Here is a 19,659-nt window from a genome sequence, read left to right as displayed (position 1 = left end):
AGGCTCTGATATTGATCATAAAACAGCAGCAGGAAAAAAAAATCTAATAAAATGAAAAATCTTAATAAATAAAAGGTTATATATTTTGACTTTACTGGTTTCCTTTAAATGCCCAGCAGACAAGTGAGATTTTCCAAATGCACAGGCCTTTGCAGTGTTTTGCAATCATAACGTATGAATTCTTCTCTGCCATTAGAGTCAAATCTATACCCCTTTCTGGTCCCAGGTGACATCTTTTTCAAAAATAGCATCCATCAAGGAATAAATAAAACAATACTAATTTGAAAAAGAATAGCTATACCATGATAGTACTGTATTTGTGGCTGTGGGTTACTGTTAAGATTTATTAACATTAGAATTAGAGAGATTTTGAAAAACAAGACGTTGCCTACCCATATTAGATTCAATCCTTCTGAAAATACGAAGTTTTTTTAATTTAACTTTACAGATGTAAATAAAAACCAAAATGTCACACTAACATTCCTCGTGTAGACGTCATTAGCCCTCAGCTTTCACAAGACTAGGAACGTGATCCTTTTTTAGAATACTTTTAAGCAGAAAAGAATTATAAAAATTGCTGGTAGTTATTTACAAAAAACACAGCCCCTTCTCTCAGTGTACAGTACATAAAATAGCCGTCTAAAGGCAGTTTGGTGCAGAGATGCATTCTATTTGGATGCTTGAACACAATCGCAGAAAAAAAAGCCAGTCACATTTTTTTAAAATAAATATATAGCCCAGTTTACTATAGCGGTAAGAGTTACAAATATACGATTTACGATATGAATGTCAAGACGAAGCTCGCGGTTTCGAAAGACTGTCCTAAAATATAGAAACTTGGATCAGCCATCCTGAACAAATTGTTGCAATCTGTTAAAAGACAGTTCCTCTGGCCCCTCTAAGTTTGTATCATTTTCATTGATTATTAAAAATTTAAAACATCTTTTACAATCTGACTTTGTGACGTAGAATGGCAAACAAAATAAGGCTAATGAATTTAATTTACACTTAGAAACCCCGTTTCGTGTTTTTGCAACACGACGTGTTCCACGATAACCTTTCTCCAATTACTCTGTCAAAACTAACTGGTCTAAATCACATACTCCCTGAACAGATCTGTAAATCCCACCCTCAACGCTAAGACTAGAAAACGTATTGGACAAGAACCCGGAGGCAGGTCTTTTCCCTGTTCTATTCATTGGTTGGCAGGAGATCAGTAACAATGTTTAACGCACTATGAGGTGAACGGAGTTAGTCAGCGAGAGGCATTGAGAGGGAGCTGGAGGTGTGTGGTGTGTAAAATTGTAATCCCACCGTTTTCAACTGTTGATGTAAAACGGAAGATCCTCAGATCGTGTTGAGTTCCGTTTTTTAAAATATGTAAAAACCGGACCTTTGACTTTATCTTTTATACGGTATACACTGGACTAATTAAAAGAACAAGGGCAAATGCAAACAGATCTTTTATTCTGCATCATTGCAGCATGCAAGACATTGAAGACTGATTACAATGTTAATATCCGTTCTGGATCTATATTTTCTATCTGGATCTTCACACTCTAATAAGCATTCTTCAGGGGAATTTGGTGACTCACTGAAGACACCGTGAGCCGAGGCGAGCTATTGCATTATAATCAGAGAGAAATTGAGAGAGCTCTCCTCATTGATATTACAAGCAGTACTTTCTGGACCAGTTTACTTGCATATACAGTAGTGTGCACTGAGTCTTCTGGCTTTCTAGTTTCTAAGAAGATATAGGTTCACAAGGAGAAAGAAGGGAAGCAACCTGTTAATCAGAAGCAAACAAATACTTGGGTAAGTATTATATGATCATGCATGCAAACACGTATAGAGTTTACAGTGAGATTTAAAAAATGTTTTGCGCTCTGAGTTACAATGATTCGGGCTAGATGCAACAGCTTCTACTTAGAAGCCCTAGAGGCTAAAATATATATGTTAGACTAGCGATTCTATGGAATATGTATTTATTTTGTGTTTGTGTTTTTAAAGTTGTATTGGAGGTTGTGAATAAATCGCACTATGCTGTATTGTCAGTGTTTAGGAAGCTCAATTAAACACATTTGTGTACATTAATTTTCTTGTAGCTTTAAGGAGAATGAGATGGCCACAGTTCAGCATTTGGTTGCAGTAGAATAATCTTTCCCATAGACTTAGATTTATTTGCGTTTTCACCTTGGCTTTTAACGTTCATCTTTAATTTTGTAAGAATAACGTACTATTTCTGTTTAAGATGACTAACTCGCATGCTTGTAAAATAAGCTATATAATTGTAGCATGAAATTAGCTTATGCGTAGTCTAAATAAGTATATAATACCATTTAAGATGTATCAGCCTGCTGCATTCATCAATCTTGGAGAAGATCACATCTCACATCTTTTTTTATGATCCAAAAAGCCGTAGTGTCGGTAAAAGCGATCTTTTGCAAATCAAGAACATTTATTTTATTCGTTTTCCAAATTAATCAGCTGTGAAAGGAAAACAGCAACCCATAACAAAATAGTCGATTTGTAGTGTATTTCTTCCTCTGATTGGAGAATCTTTGGTTTTCTATTTCAGAAGAGCACAAGCACTACAGCTATTTCATCTTGTGGAAACCGGCTTCCCATTACACCACAGATGTTTCTGGGCGTTCAGAAGAACAGGAGAGCGTTTCATTTAAATTCTAAAGGTGTACAACATCACCGTTTGTAATTAAAAAAACAACAACAAAACGAAGCTATTTTCCTATCGCAAAGCAAAGATACAAATATATATATATTGCAGTGAGCAGAACTATCTGACCGATGATAATTACATTGAAGATTTGCAATTTTGCTGAGCAGATCAACAGGTCTGAAACTTAAAGCATATCTCAAATAATAAGCGAACACATCGCAGGGGGATGTATCTTTCTGTTTTCTTTTTCCTTCTTCTTTGGGCTCAAGCCCTGACATTGAAAAACTTAAATTACTCTGTCCCGGAGGAGCAGGGACCTGGCACCGTGATTGGGAACATTGCCAAAGACGCCAGGCTCGGAGTTGGAGAAAGAAGCAAGAAACCCAGCTTTCGCGTTTTAGAAAATTCAGCCCCTCATCTTATTGATGTGGATCCTGAAAGCGGACTGCTATATACTAAGCAGAGAATCGACAGGGAAACACTGTGTCGACGAAACCCCAAGTGCCAGCTCTCTTTGGAGGTGTTTGCGAACGATAAAGAGATCTGTATGATTAAAGTGGAAATCCAGGACATAAACGATAATTCTCCCAGCTTCCCATCCGATCAGATCGATATTGACATTTCTGAGAACGCAGCCCCTGGGACACGCTTCCCACTAACAAGCGCACACGACCCTGACTCAGGGGAAAATGGGTTAAAGACATACCAGATCACCCGAGACGATTATAATATATTTTCCCTGGATGTGAAATCGAGAGGAGATGGGACTAAATTTCCTGAATTAGTTATTCAGAGACCTTTAGACAGGGAGGAACAGAGCCATCATACCCTAATATTAACAGCTTTGGATGGGGGCGAGTATCCAAGATCAGGAACTGTGCAAATCAATGTTAAAGTTATTGATTCTAATGACAACAGTCCAGTGTTTGAACAGCCCTCCTATACTGTAGAGATCCCTGAAAATGCACCCTTAGGCACAGTATTGATAGATTTAAATGCTACAGATCCAGATGAAGGAAGCAACGGACAAGTGGTTTATTCATTTGGTGGATATGCACCAGACAAGATCCGTGAGCTTTTCTCTATTGACCCCAAAACTGGTGTTATAAAGATCCAGGGTGAAATTGATTATGAAGAAAATGGAATTATTGAAATTGATGTTCAAGCTAAAGATCTGGGGCCCAATCCCATTCCTGGCCACTGTAAAGTCACTGTAAAAGTAGTTGATAAAAATGACAATTCACCCATCATAGGCTTTGTTTCTGTCCGGCAGGGAGCCATAAGTGAAGCAGCCCCTCCAGGTACTGTCATTGCACTGGTGAGAGTAACTGACAAAGATGCGGGGAGAAATGGACAGCTCCAGTGTCGAGTGGTGGGCAATGTGCCTTTCAAACTGGAAGAAAACTATGATAATTTTTACACTGTAATTACAGACAGACCTTTAGATAGAGAGGTTCAGGATGAGTACAATGTGACAATAGTGGCCAAAGACAGTGGGATCCCATCTTTGAATTCTACCAAATCTTTTACAGTGAAAATCTTAGATGAAAATGACAACGCACCACATTTTACCAAGCCCGTTTATCTTCTGCAGGTGCCTGAAAATAACATCCCAGGGGAGTATCTAGGGTCAGTATTGGCCCACGATCCAGATTTGGGTCAAAATGGCACTGTTTCTTATTCTATTTTACCATCACATGTAGGAGATGTGTCAATTTACACGTACGTGTCTGTGAATCCCACAAATGGTGCCATATATGCTTTAAGATCTTTTAACTATGAGCAAACTAAGTTTTTTGAGTTTAAAGTTTTGGCAAAAGACTCAGGGTCTCCTCATTTGGAAAGTAATGCAACAGTTAAGGTCAGTGTTTTAGATGTGAACGATAATGCACCGGTCATTGTTTTACCCCTGCTGCAAAATGACACTGCGGAACTTCATGTGCCCCGTAATGTTGGGGTGGGACACATTGTGACCACTGTAAGGGCAGTGGACAATGATTATGGAGAAAGTGGCCGGCTGACTTATGAGATTACTGATGGAAATGAAGAACACCTCTTTGAGATGGATTCAGTCACTGGAGAGGTCAGGACAGTCCACCCTTTCTGGGAAGAGGTTGCCCCAGTTGTGGAGCTTATAGTTAAAGTGACTGACCATGGAAAGCCCACCCTTTCTGCTGTAGCAAAACTGATAATCAAGGCTCATTCTGGATCTCTGCCAGAGGGAGAGCCCAGAATAAATGAGGAGCAGCGTCACTGGGACATGTCTTTGCCTTTGATTGTCACCCTGAGTATTATTTCCATTATCCTTCTTGCAGCTATGATTACCATAGCTGTAAAGTGCAAACGAGAAAACAAAGAGATCAGGACTTACAACTGCAGGATTGCTGAGTATTCTCATCCACAACTGGGCAAGAGCAAAAAGAAGAAGATTAATAAGAATGACATCATGCTGGTGCAAAGCGAGGTCGAAGAGAGGGATGCCATGAATGTCATGAATGTGGTGAGCAGTCCTTCACTTGCAACTTCCCCCATGTACTTTGATTACCAGACAAGACTACCCCTCAGCTCTCCTAGGTCAGAGGTCATGTATCTCAAGCCCACCTCTAACAACTTGACTGTTCCTCAAGGGCATGTTGGCTGTCATACCAGCTTCACAGGGCCTGCAACTAATACAACTGAGACTCCAGTAAATAGGATGTCAATTATTCAGGTAGGAAACACAATTTATATCTGTCTTTTAACTTCTTAATTCAGCAATTTTTTATTCCACTTCCATATGCAAACATTTTTTAAAAGTAACAGTGCAATTTAGAATACATTGTCTGCTGCAAAATGAAGAGTCAGACAGTCTTTACATATAATAGGCGATCTTTTTTTTTTTTCAAAAGTTTAGATTTATTTTTTAAGTATTACTGAGGTCATGATACAGTATATACACTGACCACTCTGTAACTAAGAGAGGTAAAAGATTAATTGGTGTTCTGTTCAGAAACCAATGTCTCTTTGCAATTTGTTTGTGATCCAGGGATGTGCTTTCATGTTTTTACTGAAGTAATAATTCTCATAATTATTATAGGTTTTATAAATACGTATAATGTGCTTACATCAATGCCAAGATTAATCTGCTCTGTATTTGTTGAGATACTACTGTATCAGTAAGATTTATATTTTTAACATAAGACTTAAGTGTTTCAGAGAAGGCTAGAAACAATGATTTTAAGTATTTTCTGAATTCTTGAAAGTATTAAAAAGATTATCAGTATCTATGCACTTAAAATGATGGCGAATGCTACTTATTATGTTTTTATTTTATACTTATTACTCCTTGTTTTTAATTGAAATTATTCTTTCAACAAAACATTTGTTGAGATATTTATATGATGAATACATCCTAATTTATGAGTTAACATTACGTTTTAGCTGTTTTAATTTCAAAGACGGCAAATTACCCAAATATCCTTCAAAACTAATAGGTGCTCAGATTTTTCTTAGAAGCCAAAGGGGTTTACTTGTTTTCCACATTCCTAATACCTCTTTGTGAGGAGCGATTTCACTAAGCCGTTGACAACCACTGCGTATCTGTTGTGCTAAGCCTGTTTTAAGCAATTCGAAATCTGTCATGTCAGACAAGGCTAAAGTCCGACTTAAACCGCAGAATACATCCAGGTGTACATATGCGACCTGCTAGATTAGTATAGGCAAACACCACAGTCCTGCTGTATTTACATGTAGCTAGTTATTCTTTAGCACAAACTTTCCCACGATGGTTTTATTTGTAGTTATTGTAATGTGTGTTCATTTGTTGTTTTGAAAAATTCTGAGCGTGAGTCACAGAGAATTCAGAACTTTTATAAGCATATTTTAAAGCTTCTAACTTGTAAACGTTCTAAACCAACACCAAAATTTTTTGTAAATTTTGTATCTCTCTGAATCAGAAAATTCTCATTTCCAAACAATATCCATTCATCCATTTTTTTTCAGATAGTTACTCATTTCAGATAAAGGTTACAACAAACCAGAGCCTAACCCAGAAGCCCAACAATATTTATTTCAAAGAATTGTGAATAGCGGAAATATACATTTCCGAGAGTGTACGTGATGTAAAAAGTATTTAAAAAGTCTTGTCGCATATATTTTTTATCAACAAATTGGTTATTGGAGAATCTTTATTAAAGAGCAAAGTGTTTTAACGCTATTGGAAGATCTTGTTTGAATGTTGATGTAACAAAAACCCTTTACAAATATCTGAAGTTCACATTACGTGTTTGTGGTCTTCTCATTTACATGGTGCAAAAAACATTATTCTTAGCACACCACTATGGATTCCCTCTATTTATTGAACATGTGTATTCTATTATTTACAAGAAACAATGTAGGAAGATACCCAGTATCACATTTCCAATGACAAAAACTATTTTCTGTCAGGTGCTGAAGTGGGTAACCTAAATCTTTGCAGAGTGGTTATTGGAATATGGCAGGAAACAAAGACAGAATTCCCTTTATTGATCTAGTGTGGCTGTATCTATCATTAACTGCAGAAAAAAAGCTGCTGCACAAGGTCACCTTAAGCCTTTTATGAGCCTAACAGTACATGCAATATTACTGAACCAATAATGACATTTTATAGCAGTCCAGAAGTTTATCTGCTGGCTGCATTTCAAATAAAAAACAATTGTTAAATGCTGCATCCCATGTGATGTTTCAGCTTGGTGAAACAAAAATTGCAATTTGATTCGTAAAGAATTATTGAATATGGAAATAAAGGCTAGTTAATTCAGCTTAAAGCATTAATGAATATTACTTATGGTTGAATCAAGGTTAAAATGAATCTGTTGTGGTAGCAAGATATATCATCCTTACAAGTTCTTTTTTTTCACTAAAGCAGTCGAGAATTGTGTACTTATTACTGTATATACTTATGGCCCAAAGCAGAAACAACCAAGGTATGCTAAATTACAAGAAATAATTATAAAAAACATGAAAAAGAAGCACATTATTCCCTTTAACGTTCAAAACATTAGTAAAACTCTACTCCAGTCCCTGCAAATCACATTTGTAACTGTGAGTGTCTGTTAAAACCAAAACGAGATTACTTATTCTCCTCTAGGTGGAGTTAGTCTTCCTTATGGTTGTTACATGGTCACTACAGAAGAAAAGGAGGACTTACAACAGGGGAGTAGTATGCTGCACACTCCTTTTATATCATGCGTGCATTCATCCTGTTGAAAGTGTTTCATAATTGACAGGCATGTAACGTGTGATTAAGCGATTCAAGGTATAGCCAAGTTTCCTAACTGGTTTTACTTCCACATTTCACTGTGTATTATAGGCAAAAGTGTACTTTTGGTCTAGCTGTTTGAAACCACTAAATCCTGGATATTTCAACTGAAAAGAGACATTTTAGTTTCAGTGTAATATTGAATCTGTCCCATTTATCAGTCAGGGCTGGCACAGGTACAGATAGGTCAATTGATTTGCACAAGGTCACACAGTCAGACAGGCCAGTAATTCACAAGGTGGGCTCACCACAAACCATTTATAAAGGTCAGAGGCACCAAGACAAAAGTCTGCCTTTTGTGGGTTTGCAGGCATATATTGCCTCAGGTCTACTATACAATTCCCGCTTCACAAAGCAATTAATTTCAATGAGAATGTTTTTTTGTGTTGTGCAGAATGTGATAAAGATAAGGTCTTTTCTACATTTCACCTTTTCGCCAAATGTAGGGTTAAGTATGGGAGCAGCAGTATGTGTTAATCAAAATAACTGTGCCAGGAGCCAGTAGTAATGGTGGATAACATAGAGCAGACTTACTGGTATTTACAGTTCCAGACCTGTAATATACAGTATCATTGTAGATGCATTTTATTGAAAATACTCTCACACTCCCAATGAGCATCTAGAGTGACAGCATTCAGATTTGTTCTAGAGGGTTTCTTTATATTCATTTCAGAGAAAACTCAAGTTGAGAAACTTTAAGATTGACATTTACATGTTGAAAGATTTTGAAAAAGTAGAACATAATATAATAAAAGTATGAAAGTGGGATTTTTAATTATTTTCCTAGCTTAAATTCCTAGATTGATATTTATATTTTTCTGAAACTTGTTGAAAGCAGGTTTCTTACATTATATGTATATTTGTTTGGAACAAAATAAGAAATTTACAAATGAAAGGAGGACTTTCACCCCATTTAGCTTGTTTCTTTTTTGTAGCAGACTGATCCATCGATCTACTGCCATTAATTATTCTAGATGGATCATAAGTGGATTATATATCATTCATACCAAGTATGAACTGATTATTTTAAGATGTTTTTGTACGTTGTGTGGATGTATTTCTTAAATATTTAATGAGGATACATTCAGAAATGGTTAATTTTTGTGGACATGTGCTGGTAATAAGATATAATACAATCTATAACTATGAAATAGCATACTTTTTGCTTATAATTCTATGATTTCTTTTATGTTATCTGATTTTTTATTTTCATTTATGCACCTCTGTATTGCAGACTGAATACAAATATTACTGTTTTTACAGGGTTATTAAGAAATAATTGCATTTTGTAAATGTTTCCAAATTGTGTTGTGTCTTGTTCAGCTGTAATAAAACTTAGTGCAGGTTGAGAATAAAAACAACAACAAACACAACTTTCATTAAATAAGCTGCATATGAATATTTTTAATTTTGTTTTATCCAAACTGCTTTTTATTCTGATATATCCAAAATCAGCCATGTTGATTAAGATGCATTTCTTTATTTATATGCTGATGGTGACACCTGACACCTGAAGAAGGCTCCATGGCCGAAACGTTGTGTTCTCTTTCTTCGTTTTTCAGCATGGAATAAACCTATTACTTGTTCCTTTGCAGCCTATGCATGCTGACGCAGCTACCCACCTGAACTATGATAGAAATATGCAGACATATATGGATAGAAAGTCTCTTGGTGTTTTTAGCACTATTTAGATATTTATAGGCATTTGTGGACATCCATACATTATTTATAGACATTTCTAGAAGTCCATGTAAGGATTATAAATAATTAACTGTGTTGTTTAGCCCCGTATAATTCTATACTCTAGAGATTTCTGATGATTTTAAATTCTAGAGAGCATTAACATAGTTGTGTCTAAGAGAGATCCCGCTTTTTGTAATTTCTTCAGGTTTCTCACAAGTTTTTTTATTCATTCACCTGGGCTAAAGGTGTAAGATTATAATTCTTTTCTAATCAGGAGTGTCAATAAAGATGTAGTAGATGGCACAACAGGTTAATTTCATTATCTTACTAGGACATTTGACCTGGCAGCTTTTATTACTATTTTAGCATTTTAATTAAAATCTCCTCTCCAGTTTGTTACACTATGTACGTCATGTTAAAAAGAATCACTTTAACCTATTAAACCAAGTTCCTGAATACTTGGTCATTAAAGATCTCATTGCGCCGCTCATAAGATTATGACTTATGGGACACTGGCTGTAGGAGGTGCCATCCTTCAGATGAGATGTTAAACTGAGGTCATGACTATTTGCTCATTAAAGATCCCATGGTACATTTGAAAGAGCTGGGGTGTTAACCCTGGTGTCGTGGCTAAATTACACTTTGAGGTTGCACAATCTGGTCTCACTAAACTTTCAACTTAATTTAGTTGGTGAAGTAATTTCTCTAAGGAACCTCTCTACGTGATCTGTTGTGTTGTAGCTGCTGGTGTACAATGGCTGTTTTTGTGACCCAGGTGGGTACCGCACATCAATGGCGAATGCTATTGATGTGATTCCTTCTTAAGTGTACAGTGCTTTGGGATTCTTTGGGTTGAAAAATGCTTGCTGAAAAAAATGAAATTGATAAAAATAATTTATTTTCTGCCCAATTATGAGCAGATATTTGTCTTTGAATTAATGTACTAATGGATCTCATGTTCATTAATAATATAATTGTTCACACAGAAATGCCGTGCTAATGTGTCTAAATGGCAGTATACTGTTTTGAATTCTATAAAGTTAAAAATATTTCAAAATGCCTTTGTGTGATTAGCAAGAGAGACCCCTTTCCTGCATGTGTGCACATAAAAATCTAAATATAATTTGATAATGAAGACATTATTTGGCAAAATTGCATTGATAGGGGGAAAAAAATCTTTAAGTTCTCAATCTGTAATTCATTTGGTTGCACACATGCTCATAGAGTTAATAGCATAGTTATATTATCTAATTAACAGGAGTCTTCAGTTTAAGTCCACAACAATTTATGTGGACTTAAAGACTTGATTTTCTTTATAGCAAGATACAGTCTCCTTCAAGTACTTTGCAGATGCACAAAAACTACATTCATTTAAGGTGTTCTTATAAAGTATTTTATATCTTGAAGGCCCATGCATAGCAGTTGGAACTAGATTTGACAATACTTATTAATTTCTTCTTTTCGGTCTGTCATTTTTCAGTACCTTTCCAGCTTGTACAGTGACACAACCCCATGCTCAGATCACTTTTTTTTTGTATTCTCTGCATTTACCCTCCAGATACTGTAAAACTCATACCTGCTCAAACTGCAGTTTGCTACTATTAGTGCAAAACCCCTTACATATTGCAGCCTGCAAGTAAAAGAGTTAACACGCTTGACTGGGAAAAGATTATTTGCCTGAAGAATTAAACTTCTTAAGCCTGAGCAGACACAGACAGCTTAGCTTGAAACTATAGATTGCTAATGCAAGGGTTAAAAACATTATTTTGTTACTGTGGATTAAACAATATGACCAGCTTTTGTTACTGTAGTAGTTTTATCATTTATATGCAATACTTCTTTAAATCCTAAATACATGAAAATTGAAAATTTGGTGTTTTGTAGCTACAGGTTTTACTATTTAAATATTTATTTCCTAAAATCTGTCAAACAAGGAAAATTGCTTGTCTGAATACAGTCAAAACTTCCTGCAATTATTTCTTTCAAAGACCTCTTTTTCTCTTCATTTCCCAGACTTTCCAGAGAAAAGGGTTACATTTATGCTGAATTCAAATTTCAGCAGTAGAATACCTTCACAAGGAAATGTCAACCACTGTGTGACTGAAAACTCAAAAAGCAGACAAGTGAAGTGTAGAATATTCTTAATATTAACGCCATGCTTGAAAAGAAGGTCAACGTATTTAATAGGTGTACATTGTGGTTGATTTTTTCCTCTGAGAGTAGTTGTTTCATTCTAAAGCTTTTGTGATAGTACTTCTGCTCCTGTGCATCCTCGGCACAATTATAAGTGACTGTTGAATACTGTGAAGCTGGTATGACCACACTCCATCAGCACATGGGGATCTGGAGGTGTTTCATCAATTAAAGGATAACTGTAATGCACAGCAAAGAAAATTGGTGATCACACCTCTGCAGAATGACCAGTTTCATTCCCTGTAGGATGATTTCCTGTGTAGACACTACTGGCATGGCATATGGTGCTGTTTATTTTCGTAATCACAAGTCTGAAAATCAAGGCACATTTAAATTTTACTGACAAAATGTAAAACAATAAAAATTATTCTTGCTGATTATTTATTGTCCTCCAAAAGTATTGGGACAGCAAAATATAAGGAGGGTTTTTAAATATTAATAATAATTTCTGCTGAAAAAAGAAATATGAGTAATAAGTACAACAACTAAGAATTGTGTTTCTAATAAATTAAATTCAGTTCCACCTTCCTGGGTCACTTAAAACATTAATAGTTTTGAACCTCATTACTTTGAAAAAGTAAAAATATTGGGAGAAGTGGCTGATAGTTGTCTCTTGTTGGTCAGGTAATACACACTCACAAACGCACTGTGAACATCCATTCTATCAAACTATTATGGTTTGACTTCAGTATCTGGAGTCAATAGTCAAATCTCAAAATGAAACCAAAGTCTTGTTTTTAACAGAAAACAGGCAATTGTGAAGATGAAAGAAAAGAATAGCTTAATCAGACCCATAGTACACAAATTGGGCATATCTAAATCAACAATATACTGAGGAAAGAAACAATAGGTATAATTACCAATCAGCCAAAAATAGACCATGCAAGAAAAAACATCTTTATTTTGTTGACGGAAAAAATATCAGAGCTATCAAGGAAACCCCTAAAACAACTGTCGGTCAAATCACCCATAAGTTCCAGAGTGCAGGGGGGAAGCTATTCAATTCCACAGATTGAGACAGAAAAATTATAAGGGTTATATCACAAGAAGTAAACCTCTCATGAGCAATGAAAACAGAAAAGGTGGATTAGAATTGAAAGTGGAAAGACGAGACAGGAAAGATTTTGGAACGGCGTTTTTGGAAAGATGAGACCAAGATAAAACTACTGTATACCAACATGACAGAAAGGTTAAAGTGTGGATAAATAAAGCAACTGCAGAATCTCCGGAGAACACCACCTCATCCGTGAAGCATGGTGACGTTAATGCCATGCCCTGAGTATGCATAGTTGCCACTGGAACTGGGCTCACTATTAATAATGTAACTAATGGTGGCAGCAAAATAATACATTTTGTGGTATACAGAAAAATGTTATCAGTTTATGTAGAAGAAAATGGTTTCTTTCTTATTGGGTACTATGCAGCAATGAAAAAAGAAACATATGGCCAGTGCAACTAAGTGTAAAATCCTAGACTTGTAAAGTCAATCTGCAGATTTAAATCCATTTTAGCATACATTTTACAATGTAAAAAAAATTGAATTATGAAAACTCCAAGAACAGCTAAGAGCTAAGGACCCCAAATGATCATAAAATAGGCTACTTGGCAAAGATTCTCAAATTATTACACAAAAAGCCACAGCCGTCATGTAGTTATTACCACAAAAGTACTGTATATACAACCAGTAACCGCCTTGTACAATCTGAAATTTAAAGTAAAAGTTTACCATAACTTATGATGTAAAACTGAGGTCCTGATTCTCTGTGGTCATTAAAAATCCTAGGGTGTTTCTCTCAAAGAGTAGGGGTGTAACCCTGGTGTAACCCTGGTGTCCTGGCCAAATGTTCCATTGGCTCTTACCAATCATGGCCTCCTAATAATCCCCATCTATGGACTGGCTTCATTACTCTGCTCTCCTCCCCTCTGAGAGCTGATGTGTTGTGAGTGTTCTGGCGCACTATAGCTGCCGTCGCATCGTCCAGGTGGGGCTGCACATTGGTGGTGGTGGAGGGGGAGTCCCCATTACCTGTAAAGCACTTTGAGTGGAGTGTTCAGAAAAGCGCTATATAAGTGTAAGAAATTATTGTTATTATTATAGTCTCTTGAAATCACAAAGTATTTTTTTAGTTTTTATTTGATAAATTGTATGCATGCAATTACTCAGAAGTGAAACATACAGTGTTGTGTACTTATACATACTAGTCTTAATATCACAAATGCAGATAGAATGTAACGCAAAAGTAGTTTTGACTTTGCTGTGTCAATACGTTCTTGGGGCATTTTATGTTCCACTGAACTATTAACACATTCTTTTTTGTAATGCATTTTTTACACAAGGTTTTTGAACATTCACAACACCTTTATAAAAAAGAAGAGTACTTTTTTGCAGATCATTTTGTAGATGGGAGCTTTTTTTTTTGTCAGCATTGAAAGTCTAATGTATTGTACTTTATAGTTCAACAAATGTACTGTATCAACTGGGGTTTGCTACCTCAATACAATTACATAGAAAGGCTCTATGTCATTGCTTGGATAAATATAAAAGCTAAACAAAATTTATATCCAAGGGAAACATGGTATATTTAAATTTGTAAGACCTTTTATTTAGCGATTTCAAAGTGTGATGAAAGTACAGTGTATATTTAATGTACAGGAACAAGAAGCTTGTGTGTGAATATGCACAGTATTTTTTGTGTTTAAGAAATATATTTATTTTTAGCTTTGTCAAGATACAGAGATTACCTCATATTGATATTGTTATTGGCATTCATAGTAACCATCATGCATCACCGAGGTGGATATGCACTTTAAGGGCACATGATGTGGGTCCTATACTATTCTGTATGTAAATATTCATGTAACTTTTTGGTTGAAAAGCACTATTTACTGTAAATTAAATTAATTTAATGAATGCAGACTAAATCCCTCCAATCAAAAACACCTTTACGGTGATAACCTGGTTTTGACTAAGTTGGAAGAGTTCATTGGTGCAAAAAATACAGACACATTTCATAATGTTAGCTGATACTATGTAGTATTCTTTCAAAGTTAATCATTTAAGATTTATACAGTTTTAGCTGTCAAACAACAAACAGGTTTTCTTGTCTTCTGAATAGATTGTTTCTGAATACAAAAGTCTTTCCACTGGTCTGTAGTGATGCGAGAAATCAGCACAATTTTGTGAAGTTTTCGAAATGTGTTTATTTAATGGACAGGTCCTCCTGGAATGAGCTGCACAACCATCCTCTGAATACAATCTTTTTTTATGCCTTTTATAATCCACATAAAGCCCTGTTTATACCTCTACTATAAATGTCAAAACAAACACAGCACATGTATTTAAATATTTTAAATGCATATTTACAATGGTCAGGGCAAGAATAAAAAAACAGCTCTCACAGTCTAAATTCTACAGGTCTACAGCATTTTTCAATCTTTCAAGGGATGTAAGGGTATTTATTCTTTCCCCTCCAAATAGTTCTCTTTTTACACTTCCAGTTTAAAATAAGCAATCATACTAACATTGGGGGTTGGGGAGGGACGAGATGGGGTGAGGACAGCAAAACATTTCCTCTGAATTTCCACTTGTGAGAGCAAGCTACTATATCTCACGCCCTGAGCCTCACAGTAACTGCATGGGAGCTAGCAATGATTGAAAGGAAAGGCTGCAGCTCTCACTGACAAAACTACAAGTTTACAGGTGCCCTGGCAAATAGGGGGGATCCCAGAGATTGCTGTTAAGTAGCAAGATGAGAATACCAGGGCCGACTCAAGTGCATGCAATCCCAGCAGCACGGTTTGCCTTTGCCTGGCCTGTTATTGCATGTCTTTCTATTGATTTTTAATTATTCATTTTGCATACTTTCCCTGACAAAAGACACCATTTTAAGGATCTGCAACTGATGTCAGCTAAAATTGCTCCCCATAATCTTTGAGCAGTCAGTGTTCTTTTTAAATGTATTTTTCAAACGGATCTTGAAAAATTATTGAACAAGAAAATGATATTGTAGTAAAACCAAAAACTGAGTAGCTGTTTTATTTTCAACACAGTTCAAATATCTGGTGTTTAATTTCTAATGCATTACCTTAAGTATTTGTATAATGGGACATCCATTCAATTTGAATATCTTTTCTGATTTATATATCATCTGATGATGCACAGTGTTTGCTAATCTTTCTCCATTCTTAACACACAAAATTCCAACTAATTCAGGTAAGCAGTGAACAATATAGCTATGATTATACTGTCTTGAGGATATGTCAGTAATTACAGGAGAGAATTGTACTGGTTTTGTCAGAAAAGACTCTCAGTGATATACCCATTACAATAAACAATGCCGCTCAGTGTTCTGTAACAGTACAGTGTGGCCCACTTGTCGAGTTCATTTTTTGTAATGGCTCTGTACTTCCTGCATGACCTTTCAACAGTGCTGTAACTCACTCATTCTTCTGTCACTTTAGTCTCTGCAGGTTTCACTCCTCACATATAAAGGTAAATGTTGTGTGCAGCTCTATTTTGTGCTCCATGAGACATAATCAAGAAAAATGAAGGCTATGAGTTTTACTCTACAGAATTCTCTGAAATAATATTTTGTATGTACAGTACATGCGTTAATCTGTGTACTATATATATGATCATATGCATATGCAGACACATGTACCTTTGAGCAAGAAATATCATTCTGATTGTGACAGAAAATGTCCAAATATTTCAATAGATATACAGTAATAATTTTCTTTGAATGAAGGTGTCAGCCAAATAAGTTGATAATACTGTAATGCATGTCAATATATCAACATATTACATGAAGGGAGTATAAATGTAGTTTTTGGGAATTGTCTGCCACTGCAAATCATTTTCTTATTTGCATGATTTCTTATTTGCATGACTCAAATAAAGACTAAACTTACTTTATATAGACTGACCTTACTCATTTAGATTTAACTTCTTTGAATCATCATTATACTGTAAGTACTCTTCCCAGTGCCTGTTCTGCCGAGTCACAGTGGGTAGCAATACTTTTTCACAAAATCCTGATTAGGGCAACTTGAAAATCTTTGAAAGACCTGGGGATCGATGTCACAATAATCGTCCTTTATATACTATGAAATATTTTGAATACTGCCTTTCAGCACATTTTGAAAGGGTTCAAAATCAAACAGCTTTTCTAGGCTGCAATCGTTAAACTGGCATTCTGTGCTGTGACACTTTTGCAGAACACTTAAAGAGCTGTTTTTATGCCTTAAGGTATACTGCACATTTGGAAATAGCCTTTTTTTTCCATTTCATTTCGCTTTACTTTTAGAAAAGAAAGACTGCTGCTCCTAAACTTCCTAAAATAGTGTTGTTCTGAGATTACCTTGCTTTTGTGCTAAACTCTCCTTTTAATTGTATAAAATAATTTCTTCACGATGACTTTCTCAAACATCACTAAATAAACCTGTCTACATGTATATCTTTTTGATAAGGTATGAAATAATGACCTATGCTACTTCCTTTGGGGCATAATGACTATTGAAGAGTGAAGATAAAGATGTTAAATTTTTTTGTTAAATTGTTGAAAATAAAGTATTAAAACTTTTATTTTTGACCCTAGAATACAAGTAACCTCCTGTAGTTCATCTACAAATGTACCTCTATTCAAGTGATAAAAAAGTAAGACTTTGGTGGTTCTTTTCAGGTAATTCAGAACGAAATGCAATAGATTATTATTTTACAGGGAATTCTGGTGATATTTTCCAAAATGTTTATCATTGACACTTAAAACATACTTGTTGAAAAATTAGTAAATATGTAAAAGCTTTATATGAAATTATATAAATTATAAAAAATAATAAATAGTAAAATTATTATATTGTTATATAAATTATATTATATGGTATATTATGTTTCTTATTAAATATTATGTTTTATTCTTTTCTTGCTCTCATTGTAAGGCAGTGGATAAGGTATTCATTTTTTTACAGGTATTGATGAAGACCATATATATATAGTATATTTATGAATATTTTAACAGACTAATTTACACATAGAATTGAAAAGTACTTTTTAAATTCCAACAGGCTGAAGGACAGGATATTTCAAGACGTTGGAGCTGGTTACTTTGTTCAAAAGGAAATAAAACCTGGTTCAAACCTGGTTTATATTATCTGAATTATACATTATATTTGAGTAACTTACCAAACAAATTCATGCTTATGCTTCTGAAAAGCAATGGACAATTTGGTCTAGAAGACTAAAGAGCTTATTCCCAGGAATCAGAAACATGTATAGTATCTATTACCTTAATCTCCCTAGGTGTAAACTTCTGGGTGTAAGATGGCTGAGAACAATGAATTATGCTATGTTAGTTGTTTACCCAAGACCACGAAAATTCAGTGACAAACATGTAATTGTTTTTTCTTATTTTAAATTTGAGACTAAGACATAACTAAATACTCGGTGGTGCTATCTATGTGGCTACACTAATGAAATAAACATTCTGAAGCTCAAACTAGATGTTTATGTCTTTTTCCTCTGCACAATAAACAAAGGGGAGTTTCATTTTTCAACTGTTCAATGATGTGTTATAAGAAAGGGCATATAGGGCTTTAGCATGTCAGTTCTGTTGAAAGTGAATAATAGATGTTCAAGTGTACCACATATTTAAACAAATAAGCTATGAGCTTTGAAGTATTATTTCCATAGTATAGTGGGAGTTGTCCCCACTCATATATTTCCCCCTTGGTCTTTTTACTCTCTTATCTATTTCATAATTCTTATTTTGTGAATAATTCAGATACAGATTCACCCTATTACTAGCCTCATCATTAGTTTAATATTTAGGTTCTGTTAGCTCTTCTGGTGAGCATTCAGTACAATCTCATCCAAATGTATGAACCACAGTATGATTTTATCTTTCTTTACCAGTAATTTCGAAGTCCAGAAAGTATGTATCCTTGTTAAAGTTATGCTGTAAATCTTTTTTTTTTTAAAGGAACTCTATACATTTATAGTATAAATATATAAATTTATATTATTAATTTATTTTATTAAAGAGCACTGCATGGATATCATTCTTCTTAATATCATTCTTCTTAATTGTGAACTTTACATATAGTTTGATACAAGTGGAATATTGTAGATATTCTGAATTTTCTAGGGTATTTTCATTTTATTATTTCTTTGCCTGGGTTCTATTTTTGTCTATCAATTTTTATTTGACATAAATGCAACATTCTTCATTTGAAACAGCTTACAAAAAGAAGTTTGTGTTATTTGCACTCCCAGCCACATAAGGGTGGAGATTAATACTATTGTTTTAGATTTGTTCTCCTTTGCAATGCAAATTATGAAAGCCTTTTGTTTTCTCTGCTTATGCCATCAGTTTTACACTTCAAATACTTTGTTCCAAGATGAATGATAATGAGTCTTTTTTGCTTTACTATTTTGGACTATTTTTCCAGTTCCAAGCAAGAATATGTTTTTCTGGTGTGCTATTCCAAGACTATGTTAAACAATTATGTTTTGTTAGTAAACCTTAGTTTAGGGGTTGATAGTGAGCATTTACACATGCATAACATTCAGGCTATTATCACTAAATTGTTAATTACTAAAACATATCTGTGAACATTATGGGTTTTGCTATTAAGCATGTTATTAATCCTTAGTAAGATTACTGTCAGTTACTACTAGGTCAATAAGACTTTTTTAATGCTCCATTTGTCATTTATTAATTAGGTGTTTAAAAATCCTGTTTCGGGCCATACAGAATTGAAAAATGGGAAATATAACCTCTCATGTGAAGAGCTACTAAAATATTGTACTGATATTTAATTTTCAGAAAAA

The 19,659-nt window shown here is 34.8% G+C and overlaps 1 protein-coding gene across 6 annotated transcripts in view; it reads left to right on the top strand.

Annotated features, from left to right (window-relative positions):
* Window positions 1-1,252: 1,252 nt before the first annotated feature.
* pcdh17 (protocadherin 17) overlaps window positions 1,253-19,659 on the top strand; it is a 59,951-nt gene continuing 41,544 nt past the window's right edge. For 3 of the 6 annotated variants that reach the window (XM_015363982.2, XM_015363981.2, XM_015363980.2), the window contains exons 1-2: window positions 1,253-1,815; window positions 2,579-5,177. In XM_015363982.2, the coding sequence (XP_015219468.1) occupies window positions 2,904-5,177 (2,274 nt within the window). In that variant the 5' untranslated portion in view covers window positions 1,253-1,815; window positions 2,579-2,903. Of the gene's footprint in view, window positions 1,816-2,578; window positions 5,388-19,659 lie in introns of all 6 variants that reach the window. The other 3 variants (XM_006639012.3, XM_015363979.2, XM_015363978.2) reach the window with 1 other exon arrangement.

This window comes from Lepisosteus oculatus, chromosome 15 (assembly GCF_040954835.1).
Source record: "Lepisosteus oculatus isolate fLepOcu1 chromosome 15, fLepOcu1.hap2, whole genome shotgun sequence".
Classification (NCBI taxonomy): domain Eukaryota; kingdom Metazoa; phylum Chordata; class Actinopteri; order Semionotiformes; family Lepisosteidae; genus Lepisosteus; species Lepisosteus oculatus.
The sequence above is the reverse complement of the archived record's forward strand: the minus strand, read 5'-3'. Positions and strand labels throughout refer to the sequence as shown.